This window comes from Neolamprologus multifasciatus, chromosome 18 (assembly GCF_963576455.1).
Source record: "Neolamprologus multifasciatus chromosome 18, fNeoMul1.2, whole genome shotgun sequence".
Taxonomy (NCBI): domain Eukaryota; kingdom Metazoa; phylum Chordata; class Actinopteri; order Cichliformes; family Cichlidae; genus Neolamprologus; species Neolamprologus multifasciatus.
This window is the reverse complement of record NC_140456.1, coordinates 178,455-203,808: the sequence shown is the minus strand read 5'-3', so window position 1 is coordinate 203,808 and position 25,354 is coordinate 178,455. Positions and strand designations below refer to the sequence as shown.

At 47.3% G+C, this 25,354-nt stretch overlaps 3 protein-coding genes across 8 annotated transcripts; all 3 read left to right on the top strand.

Annotated features, from left to right (window-relative positions):
- The first annotated feature begins 1,617 nt into the window (after positions 1 to 1,617).
- LOC146496846 (uncharacterized) lies at positions 1,618 to 8,965 on the top strand. Of its 5 annotated transcripts, none has more exons than XM_085140570.1 (8): positions 1,618 to 1,737; positions 3,777 to 4,217; positions 4,413 to 4,962; positions 5,032 to 5,092; positions 6,002 to 6,145; positions 6,219 to 6,355; positions 7,091 to 7,214; positions 7,566 to 8,965. In XM_085140570.1, the coding sequence occupies exons 2-8, from the start codon at positions 3,825 to 3,827 to the stop codon at positions 7,717 to 7,719; spliced, it is 1,563 nt and encodes a 520-aa protein (XP_084996696.1). In that variant the 5' UTR covers positions 1,618 to 1,737; positions 3,777 to 3,824; the 3' UTR covers positions 7,720 to 8,965. The 5 variants fall into 5 exon arrangements, 4 of the variants coding, with proteins under 4 accessions (XP_084996696.1, XP_084996695.1, XP_084996694.1 ...); XM_085140569.1 differs by lacking the exon at positions 1,618 to 1,737 and adding an exon at positions 3,210 to 3,571; XM_085140568.1 differs by lacking the exon at positions 1,618 to 1,737 and having other exon boundaries at positions 3,211 to 4,217.
- A 1,742-nt stretch (positions 8,966 to 10,707) lies between these two features.
- opn4.1 (opsin 4.1) lies at positions 10,708 to 13,595 on the top strand. The gene has a single exon (XM_085140572.1). The coding sequence runs from the start codon at positions 12,011 to 12,013 to the stop codon at positions 13,415 to 13,417; it is 1,407 nt and encodes a 468-aa protein (XP_084996698.1). The 5' UTR covers positions 10,708 to 12,010; the 3' UTR covers positions 13,418 to 13,595.
- Positions 13,596 to 14,369: 774 nt separating this feature from the next.
- LOC146496844 (protein disulfide-isomerase tmx3a-like) lies at positions 14,370 to 23,699 on the top strand. 2 transcript variants are annotated; one of them, XM_085140574.1, is made up of 16 exons: positions 14,373 to 14,521; positions 15,033 to 15,081; positions 15,167 to 15,209; positions 16,589 to 16,712; positions 16,815 to 16,860; positions 17,068 to 17,148; positions 17,247 to 17,346; positions 17,422 to 17,499; positions 18,578 to 18,644; positions 20,411 to 20,509; positions 22,366 to 22,423; positions 22,721 to 22,774; positions 22,878 to 22,934; positions 23,004 to 23,133; positions 23,209 to 23,277; positions 23,353 to 23,699. In XM_085140574.1, exons 1-16 carry the CDS (start codon positions 14,485 to 14,487, stop codon positions 23,530 to 23,532), a joined length of 1,272 nt encoding a protein of 423 aa, XP_084996700.1. In that variant the 5' UTR covers positions 14,373 to 14,484; the 3' UTR covers positions 23,533 to 23,699. The 2 variants fall into 2 exon arrangements, with proteins under 2 accessions (XP_084996699.1, XP_084996700.1); XM_085140573.1 differs by having other exon boundaries at positions 14,370 to 14,521; positions 17,247 to 17,499.
- The last annotated feature ends 1,655 nt before the right edge of the window (positions 23,700 to 25,354 follow it).

Sequence of the window (25,354 nt, the reverse complement as noted above, 5' to 3'; positions counted from 1 at the left end):
CAAAGATCCTGAATCCAAAGATCCAGAATCCAATGATCCAGAATCCAAAGATCCTGAATCCAAAGATCCAGAATCCAATGATCCAGAATCCAAAGATCCTGAATCCAATGATCCAGAATCCAGTGATCCAGAATCCAATGATCCTGAATCCAATGATCCAGAATCCAATGATCCTGAATCCAATGATCCTGAATCCAATGATCCAGAATCCAGTGATCCTGAATCCAATGATCCAGAATCCAGTGATCCTGAATCCAATGATCCTGAATCCAATGATCCTGAATCCAGTGATCCTGAATCCAGTGATCCTGAATCCGAACCCTTGAGAATAACAACAGATATTTACGTTACAGCTGGAGTTGTACAAACGCTGCTATTGGCTGATATTTCCATGTGTGTTTGAATAAATCAGTAAACTCGCAGCAGCATGTAAGCAGAGGACTTCTGCACAGGCCTTTTGTCGGTGCTGAGCTGTTTTGAGGGGTTTGGGGGAGTTTGAAGGATTATGAAAAGAGAGAAGCTCGGACGCCACAAACAGGAAGTCGGGGAAATCAGCTGGCTGAACCCGGGAGCTCCTAAGAACTGAAAACAGAAGCACACACCGGGACTCGCCCGGGCTGGTGAAACCAGCCTGAGAGGTTACCCAGAATGCAGTTGGTGACATTTCCTCAGGTTTCGGCTGCTCTGTGTCTCAGAAGCTGCTGCAGGTTATACTCACAGATCCAGGGTGTGAAACTGATCTGGGTGCAGTTTGACTTGTATTGTACAACTTTCTACCTGAGCAATCAAAGACGACCTTCACAGGTGGCAGCTTCGCTCCATTGGCTCCTCAGCCAAGCGTCTGCAGGTCCTCTTGTCCTGAGCAGGATTACTATGGCAACAACGCGTCATCGGACGCCGGTCTGAACCCAGCTCACGTTCCCTATGAGGGGTGAACACGTGGTAAATCCGGCTTCACGATGATAAGAAGACTCAGTGACGTCGCTACGAGCGCTTGGCCGCCACAGGCCTTTCTGACACCTGGTTACAATACCCAAAGTCACATTTAGCGCAGTGGGATGAGCGGGCGTGGCTGAGAGCGGCCGGCCTGGGTCTGAATCCGACCCGCGGCGCTTTGCCGCATCTCGTCCCTCTGCTTTCCTGTCACTCTTCACTGTAGCCTTCAAAATAAATGTTTAAAAGAACAAAGTCACAAAGCTGAACACACTGAAGAAATGATGACGGCCTGTGCACCTGGAGGGGGGCACAGCCTGTGCACCTGGGGGGGGCGCACTTATTCCCAGAATGAGTGTAAGTGTTGGGGGGATGAAGTCATCCTGCCACGCTGAACCAAAACTACGCACATTCAAATCGTTTCCTGTTTCAAACATCACTCTCACTGCCTGCCTACCACTGTATCCATGACAACAAACATTCCCTAATATCAGAGACAACGGCTGTCTCGCTAAACGGCCCCCTCCCCCCCTCGCTCCGGCCGACATGTGCCTCTCACGTCTGCAGTGAGAAGTACCAGCTGGTAGTAGTACTGAGGTGTCTGTGGTCACACACACTGAACATGTTGTTCTTCTCTGCTTATCTCTACTTCCTGTTTAAGGTGACAAACACAGACTGGCAGCAGTTTCCCTGACTTGTGAGGACATTACCTGAAAGGGCTCCTGCACACCTTCAGCCTGTGAAAGCACCGGGACACAGTTCACGTCATGTCACCTGTGCACAACACGTGCTTCATACTGACAGGTAACAACCCCCAGAGAGATGACCCCAACATCCACACCGATAAAGACATGCTGTGGAAGAGAGACACAGGTTAATAACAGATATGATTCAATGCAGAGAGGTCTGTTAACACATAGTGAGTGAAGAAGAAACACCCAGTGCATCATGGGAATCCCCCGGCAGCCTACGTCTATTGCAGCATAACTAAGGGAGGATTCAGGGTCACCTGGTCCAGCCCTAACTATATGCTTTAGCAAAAAGGAAAGTTTGAAGCCTAATCTTGAAAGTAGAGATAGTGTCTGTCTCCTGAATCCAAACTGGAAGCTGGTTCCACAGAAGAGGGGCCTGAAAACTGAAGGCTCTCCCTCCCATTCTACTTTAAATACTCTAGGAACAACAAGTAGGCCTGCAGAGCGAGAGCGAAGTGCTCTAATAGGGTGATATGGTACTACAAGGTCATTAAGATAAGATGGGGCCTGATTATTTAAGACCTTGTATGTGAGGAGCAGGATTTTGAATTCAATTCTGGATTTAACAGGAAGCCAAAACAGGAGAAATATGCTCTCTCTTTCTAGTCCCTGTCAGGACTCTTGCTGCAGCATTTTGGATTAGCTGAAGGCTTTTCAGTGAGTTTTTTGGACATCCTGATAATAATGAATTGCAGTAGTCCAGCCTGGAAGTAATAAATGCATGAACTAGTTTTTCAGCGTCACTCTGAGACAGGATATTTCTAACTTTAGAGATGTTGCACAAATGGAAGAACGCAGTCTTACATATTTGTTTAATATGTGCGTTGAAGGACATATCCTGGTCAAAAATGACTCCAAGGTTCCTCACAGTGTTACTGGAGGCCAAGGTAATGCCATCCAGAGTAAGAATCTGCTTAGATACCATATTTCTAAGCTTTTCAGGGCCGAGTACAATAACCTCAGTTTGATCTGAATTAAGAAGCAGAAAGTTAGCGGCCATCCAGGTCTTTATGTCTTTAAGACACTCCTGTTGTTTATGGATAAACCTTCTTGATTATGTAACAGAGAGTGAAGCGCTCTGAGGACCAACAACGTGGGTAAACACGTGTGTCTGTGAGTGTGCGGTCACAGCTTGTCATGCAACACTGCACAGTGTGAACTTGCTGTCACGCTATGCGGCTGATTCCTGTTTCACTGACGTCTGTCAAACACTTCCTGTTAGACAGGAAAAAACAGCCAGGTCACGTGACCTGACTTTCTCCTCATTTCTCTTCTGCTGTTAACACATATGGTTACCATAGAGACATGTGATCCCCCCCCCCCCCCCCCCCCCCCCAACCATCATCTGACATAAAATAAAATAAACGTTATAAAGATACATGCTGGACTTAAAAGCCAGATTTAAACTAAAACAAACAAAACATTTGTAGCTTTTATTGAGAAAGAGTGAACTGAAGTTAATCTCATGTAATCTGATAATCTGAACAGTGAGACACCCGACAGGTTTTGTGTAATCCTGAAAACAGGGAGCCGGTTTGGTTCGTGCTCTCTCCGTTTTAAGCCTGAGCTCTGTGCTGTCGATTTTAAAGCCTCCTCTGGGGGCAGCAGAGCGGCCGGCGGGCTCCGAGGAGCCGAATAAGCCGTAGAAGAAGAAATAGGAGCGGATGTAAACAAAGAGGAGCAGGAGAGTTTTAGTAAGGCGCTCCGCAGTCTCACCTGGGAGCTCATTTATTGATCTATTAGTGACGTATCGATCCGTTCCTGCTCTGAAACACTGTTAGCCGTTAGCCTGCTAGCCTTCTCCGCGTCTTTGCACTTCCCGCGCGAGCCTAGCTAAAGCGGACGGCGAACGCGCTGCCCTAGATCAGCCAATCATTCCGCTTAACGTACGTTTCGTCATCAAGCAGAGGGGTTGGTACTCTAAGTACTCAGAGTAGTCAGAGTACTTGGACTGTGGACTAAAGTAGAATAACGAAGCCTGCTGCTGATATCTGGAAGGATGTTCGGTTCTGCTGCGCTCTGATTGGTCAGTGTTTGAATTCAGGCGGTTTTTTGAGATAAATCCTATTTACACTGACTGTGTCCCAGCAGGGCCAAAGGACGGACCTCACACCGTGATGTCATGGTGATGTCATAGCGATGTCGTGGGTGAAGCAGCGGTACCGTGACATCAGCCCTGTGACCCTGCAGTTGGGGGGCGGAGCTGTGAGCTCCAGCCTGTACTGTGCTGAGGTGGAGGGCGTGGGGGCGGGGCTAGTGGAGTCCTTCCTGGTGGAGCTTTATCGCTGTAAGCTCTGTCAGTTCACCTGTGGCATCAAAGCCTCCATTAACAGCCACCTGCTGCTCACGCACCGCCCCAACGCCTATCTGGACGGGGCAGAGGCGGGGCTCCAGCAGGGAGCGTCACCCTATCAGCTAAAGCAGAGTGACGAAGATGAGGACTTCCTGCTCTACAACATGCTGGACAACCTGAGCCCGGCTACCTGTGACATCAGCAGTGAGGGCGGGCTGCAGGTGGCCCACACCTGTGAGGTGATAACCACACACACACAGAGAACAGAATGATTCTGAGCTTTTATTTTAAAAGGTGAAACAATATGAAGTTCATAGTCAGACGGTTATTTATGATTTAGCTTTTCAAATTAAGTTTGATTTATTTATCTTATTTTATTCTGAAGGTGTCCTTACACCTGGTAGCCACACCTCAATCTTGTGGTTTGTATGCAGGTCACCACACTCTTTGAGGAAGAGGAGGAGGAAGAGGAGCAGGAGGAGGACTCCTCCATCTTCACTCTGAAGGGGGGCTCTTTATCCTCTCTGGCCGACACCCCCGCCTCCCAGGAGGAGTTGGCGCAGTCCGCCCACCTGATGACCCTTGGGCTGTGTCGGATCTCTGCAGTCAGAGCTCCTCCTCTTCCTCCTTCCTCACCGTCCACACAGCTCACGCAACCACATGACAGCAGTGCCAACAACAAAGTGAAGGCTCCGCCCCCCAGCCTGCTGTGTCTGCTCTGCCCATTAAAACTGCCGTCGCGGCGGCTGCTTGATGTCCATGTCAGGTCGCACCGTGCCAGCGGCGGTTTCGGCTGCGTGCGCTGCAACTGGACGGCCGACAGTTGGGAGGAGGTGGAGCATCATTGGAGGAGCCGCTGTAGCCAGAGGAGGAAAAGGAGGAGGGAGCGGGAAGAGAAGAAGAAGAAAACCACGGTGGCGGTCTGTCACAGGAAGTTCGAAAACAGCACGCTGAGAAGCGCTCCTGAAAAACCACGGAAACACAGTGAGTGCCCAGCTCTGAACCATCGATCAGTAATCAATAAGAACACTAACACTGATCAGTTTTCTGCAGATGGATGGAGGAGCCAGCTGATTGGACGTGCAAAGCGGAAGGAGGCGGAGCTTCTTGACAGGTAATAATAACAATAATAATAATAACACATTTTATTTTAAAGCGCCTTTCAAAACACCCGAGGACATAAACAGGCGTAAAACCAGGAAATAAACATGATGATAAAAGAAAGTTTAAGAGCATGGAGACGTTGAACAGGTGGGTTTGGAAGGTGGACTTTAAAAAAAGGGAATGAGGTGATGTTTCTGAGGTCGGGGGGGGCAGTCGAGGGGCAGAGCGACTAAAAGTCCCCCATAGAAACACGAGGAAGGAACAGGAAGGGAAGAGGAGGATCTGAGGCCCCAGGATGGAGATCTGTACCAAATCAGAGAGGTATGGTGGGGAGAGAGAATGAATTGCTTTAAATGTACAGAGGAGTATTTTAATGCGAAGTTTAACCGTGAAGCTGCTTCAGGATGGTGGTGAGGGGGTGGGCAGAGGGAGTCCTAGTAATAATGCGGGCAGCAGAGTTCTGGACACGCTGAAGCTTGTTGGTGGATCTTTGTGTAAGAGTGAGTTACTGTAGTTGATCCGACAGGTAACGAGACTGTGGACGAGGATAGCAGGGGCTGTGACGAAGGGGCGGAGTTGGAAATATGCTGAGCGAGTGACATCATTGATGTGAGAGTTACAGGATACTGTCAAGAATGACACCCAAACGTTTCACAGAGGTAGAAACTGACGAGTCCTTGATAGTAACAGAAAAACAGTTAGCTCTGGATAACTTGGAGCCGACCAGGAGAAGCTCCGAGTTCAGCTAAGCAGAGGGTGGAGGAGGGTGGAGGGAGAGTTGGGGTTGGTGGGCAGGTAGAGCTGGGTGTCGTCAGCATAACACTGAATGGATTTTTACAGAGAATCTGAAATGATTAAAAACCAGTTTGAATGTCTGTCAGCCAATCGGAAAACAGCCTGTGTGCGTGTTTGTTTTCAGGCAGACCAGCAGAGCTCGGGCCGCATCACGGCCGGTCACCATGGAGACCACGAGGAAAACCACGAGGAGGACGAACGGAGACGGTGAGCAGCTGACGGCAGAGAGCGGGAAGCAGACGGGCTTCAGCTGCTCGCTGTGCCACAGGTAACCACGTTACCCATAATCCCTCACTGCACAGAGTCACGTGACCTGGTGATGTCATGGCATTTCTTCTCAGCAGGAAGTTCTCCTCTAAACTGACTCTGAGGCGTCACCTGGGCGTTCACGGGGGAGAGAAACCGTTCACCTGTCCTCACTGCTCCTACAGCAGCCGGCTGAAGGCCTCACTTCTGCAACACCTGAGGACTCACACAGGTAACACACACACCTGAGGACTCACACCGGTAACACACACACCTGAGGACTCACACAGGTAACACACACACACACCTGAGGACTCACACAGGTAACACACACACACACCTGAGGACTCACACAGGTAACACACACACACACCTGAAGACTCACACAGGTAACACACACCTGAGGACTCACACAGGTAACACACACACCTGAAGACTCACACAGGTAACACGCACCTAAAGACTCATACAGGTAACACACACACACACCTGAAGACTCATACAGGTAACACACACACCTGAGGACTCACACAGGTAACACGCACCTGAAGACTCACACAGGTAAGACACACACACACACCTGAGGACTCACACAGGTAACACACACACACACCTGAAGACTCACACAGGTAACACGCACACCTGAGGACTCACACAGGTAACACACACACACACCTGAAGACTCACACAGGTAACACGCACACCTGAGGACTCACACAGGTAACACACACACACCTGAGGACTCACACAGGTAACACACACACACACCTGAGCACTCACACCGGTAACACACACACACACCTGAGGACTCACACAGGTAACACACACACACACCTGAGGACTCACACCGGTAACACACACACACACCTGAGGACTCACACAGGTAACACACACACACAGAAAGCTGAGAGCCCTTGTCATGTGACTATCAGGTGACGTTGTGCGTCCCGTGTGTGTGTGATCTCAGGTGAGAAGCCGTACAGGTGTGCAGAGTGTCCGTATGCGTCCATCGATCGCAGCTCTCTGCTCCGACACTACAGGACTCACAGCCAGGAGAAACCGTACAGGTGTCAGCACTGTGACTACAGCAGGTAACACACCTGACGCACACCTGACACACACCTGACACACACCTGGCACACTCCTGGCGCACACCTGACACACACCTGTGCTCCCACAAACTCTGCTGCTCAAGTATTTCGAATAATAGAAAATTAAATTGAATGTGACTCTTAAATCGAAGGGTTTATCTGTGTTTTCACGGATGTTGTTTGCAGTTTGGAAACCAATGAGCAGTTCGTCCTGAAACACCTGTGTCAGGATTTATTATTGATCAGTATTGATGTGTGATCTGATTGATCTGGAAAACCTGATAGATTACTAAAGTAATCGGTAGCTGCAGCCCTAGAATTGGACCGCGTTGTTTTTGTTTTTCTCAACAGCATCCAGAAGAAGAGTTTGGATCTCCATGCTCGCCGCCATCACACTGGTGAGGCGTTCCCATGTCAACAGTGCGACTACTCGAGCCCGGACCGCCAGCTGCTGCTGAGACATGTCCGCAGACACCACGCCCCCTCCCAGCAAGCTGCGTTCTGAACGTGAGCTGGTGTGACGGGGCTCGGCACAAAGTTTTATTTGTGGACTTTTTTAATGAAAATAAAAGCTTAGAAAAAATAATTTCTGTTCTTATTTATTCACTCTCAGACCTTTACTTTGAAAATATGAAGGCCTTAAACACTTTTTAACTTTGAAAAGGCCTCAATGAGCACATAAGGCGATCATGTGGCAGTCAGCTGATTATTAATCAGTGAATACTACTATTTTTATTGGAAATACTTGACAAATGTGAGTGAAGCAGCTGACGCCTCACCTGCTGCTTACCTGGACTCAAAATGAGTCAGAACTGAGCAGGTTCTGATTAATCAGGAAAACAAAAACGTAGCTCTGAGCACACGTCAGGGGGACGGACAACGAGCATCAGACAGATTCCACTCATATGCATTTCCTGTTAGCTCACACATTAGCTTTGTTTCAAGTTTCACTTCCAGCTGTGAAATTCTGCAGGTCAAAACTGACCATAAACGAAATCAATTCAATTCAGTTTTATTTACACAGCACCAAATCACAACAACAGTCACCTCAAGGCGCTTTCAATTCAATTCAATTCAATTTTATTTATATAGCGCCAAATCACAACAAATGTCGCCTCAAGGCGCTTCATAGATACAGAGAAAAGCCCAACAATCATATGACCCCCTATGAGCAAGCACTTTGGCGACAGTGGGAAGGAAAAACTCCCTTTTAACAGGAAGAAACCTCCAGCAGAACCAGGCTCAGGGAGGGGCGGGGCCATCTGCTGTGATTGGTTGGGGTGAGAGAAGGAAGACAGGATAAAGACATGCTGTGGAAGAGAGACAGAGATTAATAACAGATACGATTCAATACAGAGAGGTCTGTTAATACATAGTGAGTGAGAAAGGTGACTGGAAAGGAAAAACTCAATGCATCATGGGAATCCCCCGGCAGCCTACATCTATTGCAGCATAACTAAGGGAGGATTCAGGGTCACCTGGTCCAGCCCTAACTATATGCTTTAGGAAAAAGGAAGGTTTTAAGCCTAATCTTAAAAGTAGAGATAGTGTCTGTCTCCTGAATCCAAACTGGAAGCTGGTTCCACAGAAGAGGGGCCTGAAAAACTGAAGGCTCTGCCTCCCATTCTACTTTTAAATACTCTAGGAACAACAAGTAGGCCTGCAGAGCGAGAGCGAAGTGCTCTAATAGGGTGACATGGTACTACAAGGTCATTAAGATAAGATGGGGCCTGATTATTTAAATAGCTTTATATCGTAATGTAGACCCTACAATAATACATAGAAAAACCCAACAATCATATGACCCCCATGAGCACTATGAGCGACAGTGGGAAGGAAAAACTCCCTTTTAACAGGAAGAAACCTCCAGCAGAACCAGGCTCAGGGAGGGGCGGGGCCATCTGCTGTGATTGGTTGGGGAGGGGGAAGGAAGACAGCATAAAGACATGCTGTGGAAGAGAGACAGAGATTGAATAAAGAAAATATATCTTTATTAAAAAAGTAGAGTAAATAAATACAGATTACTGAAAATGCTGTGTGGCAGAGGCAGAGGCCACAGCAGGAGCCACAGCAGGAGGCACAACAGGGGCCACAACAGGAGGCACAGCAGGAGGCACAACAGGAGGCACAACAGGGGCCACAACAGGAGGCACAGCAGGAGGCACAGCAGGAGGCACAGCAGGGGCCACAACAGGAGGCACAACAGGGGCCACAACAGGAGGCACAGCAGGAGGCACAACAGGAGGCACAACAGGGGCCACAACAGGAGGCACAACAGGAGGCACAGCAGGGGCCACAACAGGAGGCACAGCAGGAGGCACAGCAGGGGCCACAACAGGAGGCACAACAGGGGCCACAACAGGAGGCACAACAGGAGGCACAGCAGGGGCCACAACAGGAGGCACTGGCCCCTGTCTGAAACCACCTGTGATCTTGTTGTCATCTGCTATCCACAGCCTCCCTTTAACTTGTAGTTTTTCAGCTCCTGATGTTTCCTATTAAAATATCAACACTCGCTCAGCACCTTGGTTTACCAGCCCGTTCTCACTCCCGGGGCGTAGTATACTGATGTTTTGTCACATCCCACGGCGTTCCTAAGGAATGAGAAGGTGACCTTTTGTGTTGTTATGGTCCGTGCCGGGTTATGGCTGAATCCCAGTGGAATGACGGTCCCACGGGAATAGATGTTCCAGCCATGTATTCCAGCCCTAACATAACCTTATCCATAACCCTAACCAGCAGGTAAATGACGTAAAATAGTGTTTCCCAAAGCGATTTTAGGAAAATGAACGAACGTGTGTAGATTGAGTCGTGTCATGTGTAGATTACGCTTAGGGAGTGAGAACGTGTTGGGTTTGCACACACCTTGTGCTTTCTCAAATCTAAATACTGTTGTGGTTTATTCTATTCCTGTGCATATAACCCAAAGTTCGCTTGTTTAACAATATTCCTACATCTCCACACTCTTTTCCTTCTCTAACCCAACCCTCTCTTGTATCTGCAGCTTAGCTCTGCAGGATCTGTAGTCTTTGTTTACCATTTACTAATGTTCATGTTTCACTCTCCCCTCAGCATCAGATGTATCAGTAATGATTCAAGAGTCTAAATCATCTACCCAGGGACCCTCTTCCCACTGTCCTAGTCTAAGCTTTTCTTGGTGGTGGACTTCTGGAGACGCAGACCCACCACACTGACACCGGTGAACATCCAGGGAGTGGACATTGAGATAGTGGACTCTCATAGGTACCTGGGTGTTCACCTGAATAATAAACTGGAGCCACAACACTGATGCTGTTTACAGGAAGGGTCAGAGCAGACTCTACCTGCTGAGGCGGCTGAGGTCATTTGGAGTCCAGGGAGCGCTTTTAAAGACCTTCTATGACTCTGTGGTGGCGTCTGTCATTTTTTACAGTGTGGTATGTTGGAACAGCAGTTTATCGGCAGCTGAGAGGAAGCTCATCAGGAAGGCCAGCTCTGTTCTGGGATGCACCCTGGACCCAGGCCAGGTGGTGGGAGACAGAAGGACTCTGGCCAAAACAACATCTCTGATGGACAGAGTCTCCATGCATGTAGATGTTGCTGCAGAGCTGCTGCAGTGACAGACTGCTGCATCCTCGATGCATGAAGGAGCGTTTCCGCTTGTGTGACAATTAAAGGATTATTCTATTCTTACCTCACTGGTCCCTGTTATTACCACCATTATTGACTCTTTCCTCGGTACTGGGACTGCTCCTCCATCATTGAAAGTTCACTTCCTGTGTCTGCCGGTTTTACTCAGATGACACTCAGCTGTATATTTCTTCCAAACCCAGTTTCTGCTCTGTGACTGCCTCGTGGAGGTTAAATCATGGCTCTCCTCCTGTTTTCTCAAACTCTGTAGTAATAAAACTAAAGTTTGTCAGCACAGCTTCCACTCTAACAAATCCCGCAGGTTTTCCATTGATAGTGACAGCTCCTCCAACCTGCCCTCCCCTCAGCTGTCGTTCCACTTCCTCCTTCAGAGTAATGCTGTCGTACGTTTCCCTGCTTGTGTGAGTCACTCCACACTGCCGTTCCCTCTCGTTGTCTTGGGTCTTCACCTGGTTGTTCCCTCCGCCCGTCTCACCACTACGGGGAAGAGAACCGTCCATCTGTTTAACCTGGCTCACCCTCTCTGACATTGACTCCATATTGTTGTCCAATGCTGGTTTTTGCTACTTGTCTGTTATGCTTGGTACGGTTGGGTTTTAGTAGGGCGCCCACAAATAACATGTGCTGAGATACTGAGATTATGACGTCGTATGAGTGTCTGGCTGTGACACTGTGGACAGATCTCGCCTCCTGATGGTCTTTGAGCCATTTCAGTGGAAGAACAAACTGACCCACTGAGCTCTGAAAAACAAAACCATCCGTTTCCCCCTCTGTCCTTGACTAATGGCATGACTTAATGATTGGGCTCATTTCGAGGACTTGGACAGGAAACGCTGTGACCTATAAACGAACATCTGACTGTGTTTTCACTAAAAGCTCATTAACCTCACGAATGGCCCACATTAACCTGCAGCAATCAGGTCATATCTGATCCAGATGTTTGCTTCTTCTCCGAGTGCAGAGAGTTAATGGGTCGGTCAACTCGATAATGCGCCGCCATCCATCGATCAGGCCGACATAAAGAGCCGTAGTCTGACCGAGCCGGCACGCAGAGCCAACTGAGAGCGCTCGAGCCCACATCCAACCGATCCGGTTAGCGTTCATCATCCGACAGAAATCCTGTTAACGCCACGCGGACGTCCTGCCGGCATCCAGCTGCCATCGCGATGAGTCACATCCACTCGAGCAGGAAGTCAGCTCTGTGCCCTCTGGGAGGAAACTGCACTGAGCACCATCACCAGGTTAGGATGTCTAAACTGCTCCACCTGCCTGACCACGCCCCTACACAGAGTGCTCACGCCCACTCTCACCTGTTTCCTACCGTGGATGTCCCTGACCACGCCCACTACATCATTGGCTCAGTCATCCTGTTGGTAGGGGTAACAGGCATGCTGGGAAACGCTCTGGTCATCTACGTGTTCTGTCGCAGCCGGACGCTAAGGTCGCCCAGCAACCTGCTAGTGGTTAACTTGGCGGCCGCCGACTTCCTGATGTCCTTGACACAGTCTCCGGTCTTCTTCGTGGCCAGCCTGCATCGCCGCTGGGTGTTTGGGGAGCTGGCCTGCGAGCTGTACGCCTTCTGCGGCGCTCTCTTTGGCATCACCTCCATGATAACGCTGACGGCAATCGCGGTGGACCGTTGCCTGGCTATCACGCGTCCTCTGGCGATGCTGGGTGGGGTGAGTCATCAGAGAGTGTTGGTGGTGGTGGCGGTTGTGTGGCTGTACTCGCTGGGCTGGAGTCTGCCGCCGTTCTTCGGGTGGAGCGCCTACGTCCCTGAAGGCCTGCAGACGTCCTGCAGCTGGGACTACATGAGCTTTACACCTGCTGTGCGCACGTACACCCTCCTGCTGTTCTCCTTCGTCTTCTTCCTCCCGCTCGCTGTCATTGCTGCGTGCTACTTTGCCATTTTCCGGGCAGTGCAGCAGGCGGGGCGGGAGATAGAGCAGCTGAACTGTGGCGAGGTCAACAAGGCATATGAGCGTCTGCGCAGCGAGTGGCGAATGGCTAAGGTGGCTCTGGGAGTAATCCTGCTCTTCGTCGTTTCCTGGTCGCCATACTCTGTGGTTGCTCTCACCGCCACCGCCGGCTACGCGCACCTGCTGACTCCATACATGAACTCGGTGCCGGCTGTCATCGCCAAGGCCTCGGCCATCCACAACCCCATTATCTATGCCATCACACACCCAAAGTACCGCGCTGCCATTGGTCACTATGTCCCTTTTCTTCGCAGCGTGCTACGGCTGCAGGAGAAGGACCTGCGCTCCTCTTTCAGCTCAAGCGCCACTTCGTCTCGCTGTACCACTTTTACCAGCTCGCCAAAAGGTCGACTTAATGCCGGCGTCAGGACCAGTGGCCACCAGGCTCAGAACCGCCTATCCTCCGTGTCTGACAGCAAGTCGTGCTGGATGGAGAGCGATGCCGATGGCTCGAGCAGACGATCAGAGAGGCAGGCAGAGGTCGCCGCTAACCCCTTGGACTCCGCCACACCGAGGCAGCACGTGGGCCACACCGACGCCAGTTCATCGGACGGCGCCGTGCTCGAGGCCAAACTTCTGCTGCCTCCACTGTGATGCTGCTCTCATGGTTCTGCTCTTACTGGTCAAAGGTTTTGATCAGATGAGAGAAGAAATGAGATCAGGGAGTGATGCAGGCCTTTGATGGTGATGACATCACTGTGTTGCTTACGGTTACGCTGATTGGAAACTTGAGCTTCATGTGAATATTGATTGATTTTCCTGTGATCGATTCGGTCAGTAAAGTTCAGTTCAAGCTAAATTTCTTCAGGTTTGTTTTTTACCACAGAAACATGATGATGTGTGAGGCGTGACTGAAATGTGAAATCTGCAGCAGTGTTTGAGCATCAATATCTCCAAAGCTTCCAAAGATCAAACCCTGAAATGTTAGAAAAGCTGGATTGTTTTTTTTTTACCTTCACATGAACCAGGATGTGTAATGTTCAAGAATAAAAAATGAAAGCCGCCCTGTAAAGTCTCCTTATTAAGCACACACAGGTAAAGAATCAACTGGTGACAATGTGGATGCTATATAAATAATTTCACAGTACTGTAAAGCATGTAGAAACTCTTTAACATGGAATCTTGAGTCAGAACATTAAGAACATTTTCATTTGGTGTTCGTGCTGCACCACAAAAACAAAAATATCAGCAGATTCAAATTCAAATCACTGTAGTCCAATCATCTTCTTGCCCACCTTCTTTGAGCCAATTAGCCTCCACTCTGTGTGGTTTAAATCTGCACCTCACAGACGCCTCAGAGCTCTGTTTGAGCCTATATATATATATATATATATATATATATATATGTAGATAAATAGATAGATATATCAGTAGAGCAGAAAACATTAAACTGCTTGTCCATTTTCCCCTCCATCACTTCCTTTTCTCCAAATCTCTTTCCTCTTCTGTCCTTCTTTCCTGTCTCCCTCTGGTGCAGTGGTGCCCCCTGCTGGTCTCCCCTGGCCTCCTGCAGCTTTAAAGTCAGCTGTGCTGTTGTTGTTCATGTGAAGCAGCTGTGAATAAAGTTTGATTGAATGCAGCCTGCTAATCTTACAGATTAGCAGTGTGTTCTGTGTTAGCAGATAGCAGATTAGTTCTGTGCTGTTAATCCAGTTTCAGCCATGATGGCGGACAGGAGGACCACAGTCCTGCTCTCAGGTACGTCCAAACTTTCTTCCTCTTTATCGTAGCAGAGTGTGAGGAAAGGGCAGCTCGAGACTCGAGAACCTACAGATGGATTACAGTCAGATTACTGAGCTGTTAATCTGAAAACAGTCTGAATCTGTTTCTGGTTTCAGCTGAAATCAATTCAATTTTATTTATCTATGTAGCTCCAAATCATAACAGCAGTCGCCTCGAGGTGCTTTATATTGTAAGGTAGACCCTACAATAATACACACAGAGTCCATTTTTAAAAATCAGCTTCCCCCTGAGCCGGCCCCAAATCATCTGATCACAGATTGATGTTTGTGAGATTAAACTTTAATCTGAAAGTTTAATTGGAGGTATTCATACCCCACATCTGATGGAGTCATGCGACTCAATGTATCAGGTGAACGAAGGCCTGAAATATCAGAGCATGATCAGTGGGATCGGGGAAAATGGCCTGGAAACTAAGTTAATGGACCTGTGTGTGTGTGTGTGTGTGTGTGTGTGTGTGTGTGGTCAGTGCTGCTGTTTGCGTCTGCGGCGGCGTTCGTGGAGGAGCTCGATGATTCGTGAGTTCAAACTGAATGTTGAATTTAACTGACTTTAGGTTGATGATCAGTAATCACTAATCAGGCTGATTGATCGTCTTTTCAGCTTCATGGAGACAAAAGGAGACGATGAAATCTGGCTCATCAAGGTACAGATGAGTTTACTCTGTGTACTGTGTGTACTTATTTTATTTTTACTTATTAATAATAATACTAAACACTACGTGTCTGCAGCAGCTTTCTAAACGCCGTGCTTCACAGAATGCAGCAGCGTTAAAACACAACCGAACAAGAAGAACCAAGAACACGAAAAGCACTGCATGGTCTCGGGGGGTGATCAATGATCACTGATTAAGAGGTTGTACAGATTGGTAATTGTTTGCCCAGGGTAAAAAAATATGATTAGGATCAAGAACAAAGACTTAATCCAAGTTCAGTTCAAAGAAAGTAGAAATCTGAGGCCACCTGAGCATACCTGCAGATTAACTAACTGAGGGGAAACGGATGCAAGCTAGACAGGTCTGAGGATGGAGCCGAGTGGTACTCCCCGTGATAAAGAGCACGTCCGCACTGACTGTTTGATAAAAGCACGAAAAACAGGTGACGTTCCACCTGCATCACAGTCTGGTCCAATCAGAGCAGGGAGATTACCTGATCCTACAGTCAGGTCCAATCAGAGCAGAGCAATTACCTGATCCTACAGTCGGGTCCAATCAGAGCAGAGAGATTACCTGATCCTACAGTCAGGTCCAATCAGAGCAGAGCAATTACCTGATCCTACAGTCGGGTCCAATCAGAGCAGAGAGATTACCTGATCCTACAGTCGAGTCCAATCAGAGCAGAGAGATTACCCGATCCTACAGTCGGGTCCAATCAGAGCAGAGCAATTACCTGATCCTACAGTCGGGTCCAATCAGAGCAGGGAGATTACCCGATCCTACAGTCGGGTCCAATCAGAGCAGAGAGATTACCCGATCCTACAGTCGAGTCCAATCAGAGCAGAGAGATTACCCGATCCTACAGTCGGGTCCAATCAGAGCAGAGAGATTACCTGATCCTACAGTTGGGTCCAATCAGAGCAGGGAGATTACCCGATCCTACAGTCGGGTCCAATCAGAGCAGAGAGATTACCCGATCCTACAGTCGGGTCCAATCAGAGCAGAGAGATTACCCGATCCTACAGTCGGGTCCAATCAGAGCAGGGAGATTACCTGATCCTACAGTCGGGTCCAATCAGAGCAGAGAGATTACCCGATCCTACAGTCGGGTCCAATCAGAGCAGAGAGATTACCCGATCCTACAGTCGGGTCCAATCAGAGCAGAGAGATTACCCGATCCTACAGTCGGGTCCAATCAGAGCAGGGAGATTTTGCTTTGAAAGCAGAGAGAAATCTGATATTGGACGTTAGTAACATCCTCTGAGACTGTATTGCGGTTCATTTCAGAGTACTTGTCATGCAATTGTGTTTTTCCTTCTTCTTCTTGAGTGTTTCTGAGTGTTGTCTGCCCCTGTCGTGTCTCGCTGCAGTTTTACGCCCCCTGGTGTACATTCTGTAAACAACTGGATCCGGTTTGGCATCAGATTGGATCAGAATTTAGGAGTCTCGGCTCTCCGGTCCACGTCGGCAAATCAGATGCAACTGCCAACACCGGTCAGTCACTGTAAAAATTAAAGCACTGATTTACCAGCAAATTGTTGTCAGTGACTGTCAAAATAAAAGCCCAGAGGTCAGATGTGTTCTCTCTGTCTGAAGGTTTGGCCAAAGAGTTTCGCGTCAGAACGTATCCAGCCATCGTTATGTAAGTCCTCACTGTGACGTCACACACACATCAGATCCACTGACTGAAACCGCAGCTCCAAACACCACAAGGTGTTTAATTTTACACCATCAGATGCACCTCAGTCAGGTGGTATAACAGGCAGAGATACACCACGGTCAGGTGTGACAGGTGTGACAGTGATGCAGGCATGCTGCAGATCTTTAACCAGCTGTTTCCTGTTTCCAGGTTAAAGAAGAATATAAAATATAATTATTCAGGCGTGAGAACAAAAGATGGAATAATGGACTTTGCTAATCGGATTGCTGGGTGAGTTCAGACAGCCGACGCAAAAAAAGGGAAAATGATGTTTAACATGGCGGTGATGTCACAATGATATCACATTGGGAATCTGTCTTATTGCTCAGGCCGCTGGTTCGATCACTTAGTAGTGTGCAGCTCTTCCAGCACGCCATGAGCCGCCATGATGTCATGTTTGTTTATGTAGGAGCCACGTCACCGCTAAAGGTACACACGTGCGCACACACACGCACACACACACACACACATACATACACACAACTGACCTGTGGTGTGTTTCAGGGAAACTACACGTCAGTCGCTGAGCAGCTGATTGTCCACACTTACTTCTTCTCAGTCAGCAGAGACGTCCTACCGAAGGTCAGGAAACTCTGTCGTCTGTTGGTCAAACGTGTCCATCGCCTGATAGAGCTGACCTTATCCACATGCTGAGACAAAACTTTTTAAAACACTTTAAAAATCCCCCCGATGTCCACAAGGTTTCAAACTGTGGTGGACATCCAGCAGCAGGTGTAATATTTTCCTGGAACGTCAGTGTGTTCCTTTAAAAAGACACGTTCATACTCATCATGCCCACCCTGGAGGAACATGTCTGCGTCCAAGTCTGTAGATAATCTGTGTCTGTAGATAATACGGAGCCCCGCAAGGGACATGGGAGAGAAAAAAAATTACAATGAACTTTTGCGAGATCTCTCAAAACTAACTCTAATAATCTGAGTCTGTAGATAATCTGCGTCTGAGTCTGTAGATAATCTGCGTCTGAGTCTGTAGATAATCTGCGTCTGAGTCTGTAGATAGTCTGAGTCTGTAGATAATCTGCGTCTGAGTCTGTAGATAATCTGCGTCTGAGTCTGTAGATAATCTGCGTCTGAGTCTGTAGATAATCTGCGTCTGAGTCTGTAGATAATACGGAGCCCCGCAAGGGACATGGGAGAAAAAAAAATTACAATGAACTTTTGCGAGATCTCTCAAAACTAACTCTAATGATCTGAGTCTTTATTTGTAGATAATCTGTGTCTGAGTCTGTAGATAATCTGTGTCCGTAGATAATCTGTGTCCGTAGATAATCTGTGTCTGTAGATAATCTGTGTCTGTGTCCGTAGATAATCTGTGTCCGTAGATAATCTGTGTCTTTATCTGTAGATAATCTGTGTCTGTGGATAATCTGTGTCTGTAGATAATCTGTGTCTGTAGATAATCTGAGTCTGTAGATAATCTGTGTCCGTAGATAACCTGTGTCCGTAGATAATCTGTGTCTTAGTCTGTAGATAATCTGTGTCTGTGGATAATCTGTGTCCGTGGATAATCTGTGTCTGTAGATAATCTGTGTCCGTAGATAACCTGTGTCTTTATCTGTAGATAATCTGTGTCTGTAGATAATCTGTGTCTGTAGATAATCTGTGTCTTTATCTGTAGATAATCTGTGTCTTTGTTTCAGGCGGTGTCTCTGTCCACTCTGCCTGCTGTGGTGGTATTTAAAGATGGGACTTACTTCACCTACAGCGGTGAGTTAATTTTGATGAACGGGCCAACAGAACTCTTTCTCGTGGAATATTAAATAACAGCAAAAAAGCTACAGCTCTGCACAAATGTCTTCAGCCACCATTTGAAAATCGTGTTGTACATCTACAACACAGTAACTTCACACAATAAAGTCTAAGGAGCTTGGAAAGAAAAGAGTCTGGACTTCTTTAAGTTGCTTGAAGATGGTCGCTCACAGTGGACATAGATGCTTCTTCCACTCCTCTTTCAAACCATCTGTCCTCTCTGTCCAAAATGTGAACATTGGCATCCTTGAAAAAGTGACCTTTGACCTTTAGATGCAGATGGACAGCAGAGTCTTGTCCTGTGGAGGTGGCCCTTCTGTGTTGTGCCATGCGCTTGTGAAGTAGCTGTTTTGTCTCTCCGATGTAGAGGTCTGGGCATTCCTCGCTGCTGTACAGCAAACACCACATTGTTAAGTCTGTGTTTTGGAGTTTTGTCTTTCGGGTGAACCAGTTTCTGTCTGAGTGTGTTGCTGGGTCTGAAGTACTGTACTGGAAACTCTGGCTGATTAGGACCCACACCCACTTTCACACCTTGGCTCGGGGGGGGGGGGGGGGGGGGGGGTAGATAAAATAACACCAATATTTAATATTGTTGATGAGGGAACCGATATAGCCTCCTTAGAGAAGCTATCAGGACCAAAAACAAGAAGCTCAGTGATAGGTTTGTAGCTTGAACCTATTCGCTGTAACGTTGAAGACAATATAATTACACAGCAAAGCAAGACACGAAGTAGGCAAAGTTCTTCATGTTTCTCGTGCACGGGAGAGAACCGGACAAACGCCGTTCCTTCGCTTGACCCCAGTTGCTCTCGTCCACTCCCCCGTAAGTGGAGTGGACTTACCCCCGTAAGTGGAGTGGATTCATGTAACCGTTGAGGTTACATGAATATGCATAGGTTCATTAACATATGACGTCTATATACAAACAAAGAGTACCTTGCCTGTGTGTGTGTGTGTGTGTGTGTGTGTGTGTGTGTGTGGTCAGAGTGTGACCCCATAAATGACTTCCCTAAACCTGCTGGTCTGGAAAGTCTAGCACTTAGCCTAAAACAGATATAGCCACGTTTATCCTACCATAAAACAATAAAACAATGTACGACCTCTTCCCATGCTCCCAGGATGTAGGTGTGGATTCCAGAACACCCTGGAATGCGCACCAAGCCTTTGCAGCCTGCTAAAGATCACACATCCTATCACTACACAATTAATTATACACCTCTAAGCATATATAAGTAGATATTTCTAAGCATAAATGACAATCAACAATACAAAACCTAACACTCAGTTTACCAGGACTGAGAACGAAGAAGTCTGAGGATCCATTAAAGTGTTCGCTCAGGTCGTCTTAACAGAAATACAGCTGAGTATCACCAGCGTAGCAGAGCTGTGTCAGTGCTGGATCTCACTGTGCAGTTGAAGGACACTGGCTGATAATAGGGAGAACCTGTAGGAGTAAGTGCAGGTGTGTGACAATGAGATCCATCATGGAAGTCAGGTTAAACCAGGCTAAAAGGATCCAGGCTTGAACTTGTGACTGATCACAGTCATTAGAAGTTGTGGCAGTAAAAGCAGATGTGGTTAGTAACTCCTTCATGTGCACATGGAGCTCTGTGGTTTGTATCTGCTGTCAGCTCTTCTGAGCTTCTGGTACAAATCAGACTGACGTGGGGAACTCATGCCTTTGCTGTGTCCATTTCACCTGAAAGCTGCTTACTGTCTTTCAGAGGAACGTGACGGGGACCTGAAGTCGTGGATTAACAGAGAACGATTCCCAAACTTCTCCCAGATCGACAGCTACACTCTGTATGCCATGGGAGAGACAGGTAACACCTGAGTGCACTGTGATGTCATCAGGTACCTTCAGCCAAAGCCTACATCTATTGCAGCATAACTAAGGGAGGATTCAGGGTCACCTGGTCCAGCCCTAACTATATGCTTTAGCAAAAAGGAAAGTTTTAAGCCTAATCTTGAAAGTAGAGATAGTGTCTGTCTCCTGAATCCAAACTGGAAGCTGGTTCCACAGAAGAGGGGCCTGAAAACTGAAGGCTCTCCCTCCCATTCTACTTTTAAATACTCTAGGAACAACAAGTAGGCCTGCAGAGCGGGAGCGAAGTGCTCTAATAGGGTGATATGGTACTACAAGGTCATTAAGATAAGATGGGGCCTGATTATTTAAGACCTTGTATGTGAGGAGCAGGATTTTGAATTCAATTCTGGATTTAACAGGAAGCCAATGAAGGGAAGCCAAAACAGGAGAAATATGCTCTCTCTTTCTAGTCCCTGTCAGGAATCTTGCTGCAGCATTTTGGATTAGCTGAAGACTTTCAGTGAGTTTTTTGGACTTCCTGATAATAATGAATTGCAGTCGTCCAGCCTGGAAGTAATAAATGCATGAACTATTTTTTCAGCGTCACTCTGAGACAGGATATTTCTAATTTTAGAGATGTTGCGCAAATGGAAGAACGCAGTCTTACATATTTGTTTAATATGTGCGTTGAAGGACATATCCTGGTCAAAAATGACTCCAAGGTTCCTCACAGTGTTACTGGAGGCCAAGGTAATGCCATCCAGAGTAAGAATCTGGTTAGATACCATATTTCTAAGCTTTTCAGCGCCGAGTACAATGACCTCAGTTTTATCTGAATTAAGAAGCAGAAAGTTAGCGGCCATCCAAGTCTTTATATCTTTAAGACATTCCTGCAGTTTAACTCATTGGTGTGTGTTATCTGGCTTCATGGACAGATAGAGCTGGGTGTCATCTGCATAGCAGTGAAAATGTATGCTATGTCTTCTAATGATGCTGCCTAGGGGAAGCATGTATAATGTAAACAGAATTGGTCCTAGCACTGAACCCTGTGGAACTCCATAATTAACCTCAGTGTGTGAAGAGGACTCTCCATTTACATGCACAAACTGGAGTCTATTATATAGATATGATACAAACCACTGCAGTGCAATACCTGCAATACCTACAGCATGTTCTAATCGCTCTAATAGAATATTATGGTCAACAGTATCGAATGCTGCACTAAGGTCAAGAAGGACAAGCACAGAGATGAGTCCACTGTCAGAGGCCATAAGAAGATCATTTGTAACCTTCACTAAAGCTGTTTCTGTGCTGTGATGAGCTCTGAAACCTGACTGAAACTCTTCAAATAAACCATTCCTCTGCAGATGATCAGTTAGCTGTTTGACAACTACTCTTTCAAGGATGTTTGATATAAAGGAAGGTTGGAGATTGTCCTATAATTAGCTAAGACTGCTGGGTCTAGAGATGCTTTTTGAGTAAAGGTTTAACTACAGCCAGCTTGAAGGCCTGTGGTACATAGCCGATTATTAGAGATAGGTTGATCATATTTAAGATCGAAGAATTAATTAATGGCAGGACTTCTTTGAGCAGTTTTGTAGGAATAGGGTCTAAAAGACGCGTTGATGGTTTGGAGGAAGTAATTATTGAAGTTAACTCAGAAAGATCGATTGGAGAAAAAGAGTCTAACTTAACATCAATGGTACTAAGAGTAGCTGTAGATAATATTACATCTGTGGGATGATTATTGGTAATGACAATAATGAAACTGGAAGCAGGCGGGTCTGTTTGGGACAAAGCACTGACATGCCTGGATTTCACTCACTGGTTGCTGATTGGCTCAGGTGCAGTGACTCCGCCTCTGTCCTGCAGGTAAGCTGGTGCTGTTGGCGTTGGTGGAGGAGAAGCACCTGTGTGAAGAAAGTCTCAGGTAACCCCATCAATATTCTGGTGGTTGTGCAGTTACTGTCCCCCTCCCCAGTGACCATAGCCTGATTGTATATTATTGTCCTTGTACCCCCCCTCAATGCTTCTGTAACTCATACACCGTGTATATAGTGTACTTACTTATATTGTTTTCTTTACTTTTGCATCTTTGTGGTCTTGCATTTGTGCTGTGCAAGCAGCTGCACAATGACAATAAAAAGTTCTAAGTATCTCAGTGCTCATCTTCCAGGTAAAGTTTACCTGTGACTGTGCTCTGAAGCATTTCCTGTCACCTGTTCAGGTATAAGAGTCTGTTGGAAAGTGTGGCTGCAGAGCACAGAGACATCTACAGCAGGTCAGACTTTTATTCTGAAAAATACAGGAAACAGGGAGCGAACTCCGATCTCATTCCCTCTCTACCTTTCTCCGCCCACTCTTGTCTGACCCCGCCCCTTCAGGGAGATGTACTTCGGCTTCATGGCCGGCTCTGATTACATCAGCGGCCTGGTGATGGGGTGAGTCTGTACCTCTGACATCAGCTTCACTCTGATTGGACGCCTCTGACTTGTCGTTGTTTTCAACAGTGAGATCGTTGTGCCCACATTCATCGTGGTGAATCTGTCCAATGATGGCTACTTCCTGCCCCCTGGCACTGTGCAAACGGAGCGCAACCTGCTGGACTTCCTGGACGGCGTGCTGAACGGCAGCGTGCAGGTGAGTCAGGTGAGGCTCGCCTCCAGACAGGAAGCAGCTGCTGGATTCTGAACATCTGTCTGCTCTTTGCCTTAGGGTCATGGAGGAAACGGCGCCCTTCAGCGAGTCAGACGCCTCGTTTATGACACCAGAGTCACGCTGGCAGTAAGTCACATCATCATCATCATCATCATCCTGCTTCCTGTTTGATCAGTCTGACTGTATGTTTCTCGTACACAGCCTGTCTTCAGCCACGCGCCGCTGCTTGGCTGCTTTCTGGTCGCCTTCCCACTTACCATCGGCGCCTGCTTCTGCTACCTGTGCTTTAAGGCCCGCCCCACTGAGGTCGATGAAGATGGCACGCCACTGTTAGCGCCTCCGCTGGGAGGCCACAAAAAAAGCAAGAAGAAGTCAGACTGATGGCAAGGACTACCGAGAGGACCTGAGATCCAGGATCCCGGCTGAAGCGTAGCCGAGGATGTTTTCCTCTGATCTGACAGCTCGGCCTGAATCTCGCAGCGATCGATGAAAAAAGTTCTGTTAAAACGGCTGCGACCAATAAAAGCAAAGAAAATGTGTCCTATGAACCTTTGTTTCCTTCAGAGTGCAAACACAAACAGCCTGTGTCCCTCCACGCTACAACACAGCTATGCACAGGAAGTACTCGGTGTTACAGTTGGCGGTAAGCTGGTGGAGTGGGCACGTGTGTGTTTGTCGCCTCACCTTTACCCGCCCCGAATGTTGTTTTCCTTTGAACACATCCCCAGAACCAGAAGTCTGACATGCTTCTGATACAAGATAAACCTGGTTCAGCCTCTTCCACATGTGACTACACGGAGGCTGCAGGCAGCAGCATCCACAGCTCCTCCCTCGAAGCTTAAGAGCCGTGACAAAGATCCGACTCTGCTCTGGTTGAGGCTGTAGTTAACTACTAAGGTAGACAGTTTTACAGCTAACAGAGGAACTCAGTTATCGCTCAGCTTTTTGAAATGAATGCTGCCAGAAGTAAAATTCAAGCACAGGAGAAAGAAACCCAGACTTATCAAGTAAAATGATTTGATGCTGAGAGGTCGGTTTTATCAGACTGCAGAACCCGAGAACACCAAACTGATTGGTTTGTAGCTTAAACCTATTCGCTGGAACGTTCAAGACAACTCAGCTACACAGCAAAAAGCATTGAACACCAAGCAGGCAAAGGTTCTCGTGCACGGGAGAGAACCGGACAAACGCCGCTCCTTCGCTTGACCCCAGACGCTCTCGTCCGCTCCCTCGTAACACTGCTCTTTATTGAGGTTACATGAATATACATAGGTTCATTAACATATGACGTCTACACACACACAAAGAGTACCGTGTGTGTGTGTGGGGGTGTCAGAGTGTGACCCCATAAACCTTCCCTAAACCTGCTGGTCTGGAGTCCAGCAGTTCATCTAAACAAAGGCACTTAAACATATATACGTGTGTTTGCTGTACCATATATCAGAGGAGCAGATACGACCTCTCTCATGATCCTAGGAGGAGTGTGATCTGTGAACAGAGGAGTGAACACCCCCCTCTTCATGCTACACAGAGTTGTTACAGACCTCCTCGGACATTATAAACCTCTAAGCATATATAAATATCTATTTCTAGGCATAAATGACAACCCAACAATACAAATCTGACACAAACATTTCACACTCTTCTGATCAGCCAAACGCTTCTCTATAGATAACTGCATGATGTTAAAGTTTATCCATGTCACTACGCTTCCTGTAAACTGTAATAAGTTGTTTATTTAGCTTCATATCAGACAGACTCCACCCTGGGCTGGGAAACCGTGAGCTCAGGTGTTCGATCCTCGGTGCTGCAGGTAAAAACATGAAGGAAACATGAGGCTGCCGTGTTATATCAGGACGTCCCCTGTATGCACAGGTGGGTAGTGACGAGTTACATTTACTCCGTTACGTTTACTTGAGTAAGTTTTTGAAAAAAATGTACTTTTAAAGTACCTTTTTTGCACGATACTCTTTACTTTTACTTGAGTACATTTGTGAAGAAGAAACGGTACTTTTACTCCGCTACATTTGCAAAATTCGACTCGTTACTTTTTAAAAAAAATAATTAGTTTAACACATTAGATAACGTGCGGCCAGTGGAGTTTCCAGTACTTTTTACCAATCAGATGTGGCCATGCAGTCACATGACCAGGTTGAAACTGTGGCGGGCAGAGCGGCCCAAGCGTTTCAAAGTAGCGACACTA

Coding starts and splice junctions, on each gene's coding strand:
- LOC146496846 (XM_085140570.1), top strand. CDS start 3,825: ATGTCGTGGGTGAAGCAGCGGTACCGTGACATCAGCCCTGTGACCCTG. Junction 4,218..4,412: donor AGGTGGCCCACACCTGTGAG/GTGATAACCACA, acceptor GTTTGTATGCAG/GTCACCACACTCTTTGAGGA. Junction 5,093..6,001: donor GAGGCGGAGCTTCTTGACAG/GTAATAATAACA, acceptor GTTTGTTTTCAG/GCAGACCAGCAGAGCTCGGG.
- opn4.1 (XM_085140572.1), top strand. CDS start 12,011: ATGAGTCACATCCACTCGAGCAGGAAGTCAGCTCTGTGCCCTCTGGGA.
- LOC146496844 (XM_085140573.1), top strand. CDS start 14,485: ATGATGGCGGACAGGAGGACCACAGTCCTGCTCTCAG. Junction 20,510..22,365: donor GTATGCCATGGGAGAGACAG/GTAACACCTGAG, acceptor TCTGTCCTGCAG/GTAAGCTGGTGCTGTTGGCG. Junction 22,424..22,720: donor CTGTGTGAAGAAAGTCTCAG/GTAACCCCATCA, acceptor TCACCTGTTCAG/GTATAAGAGTCTGTTGGAAA.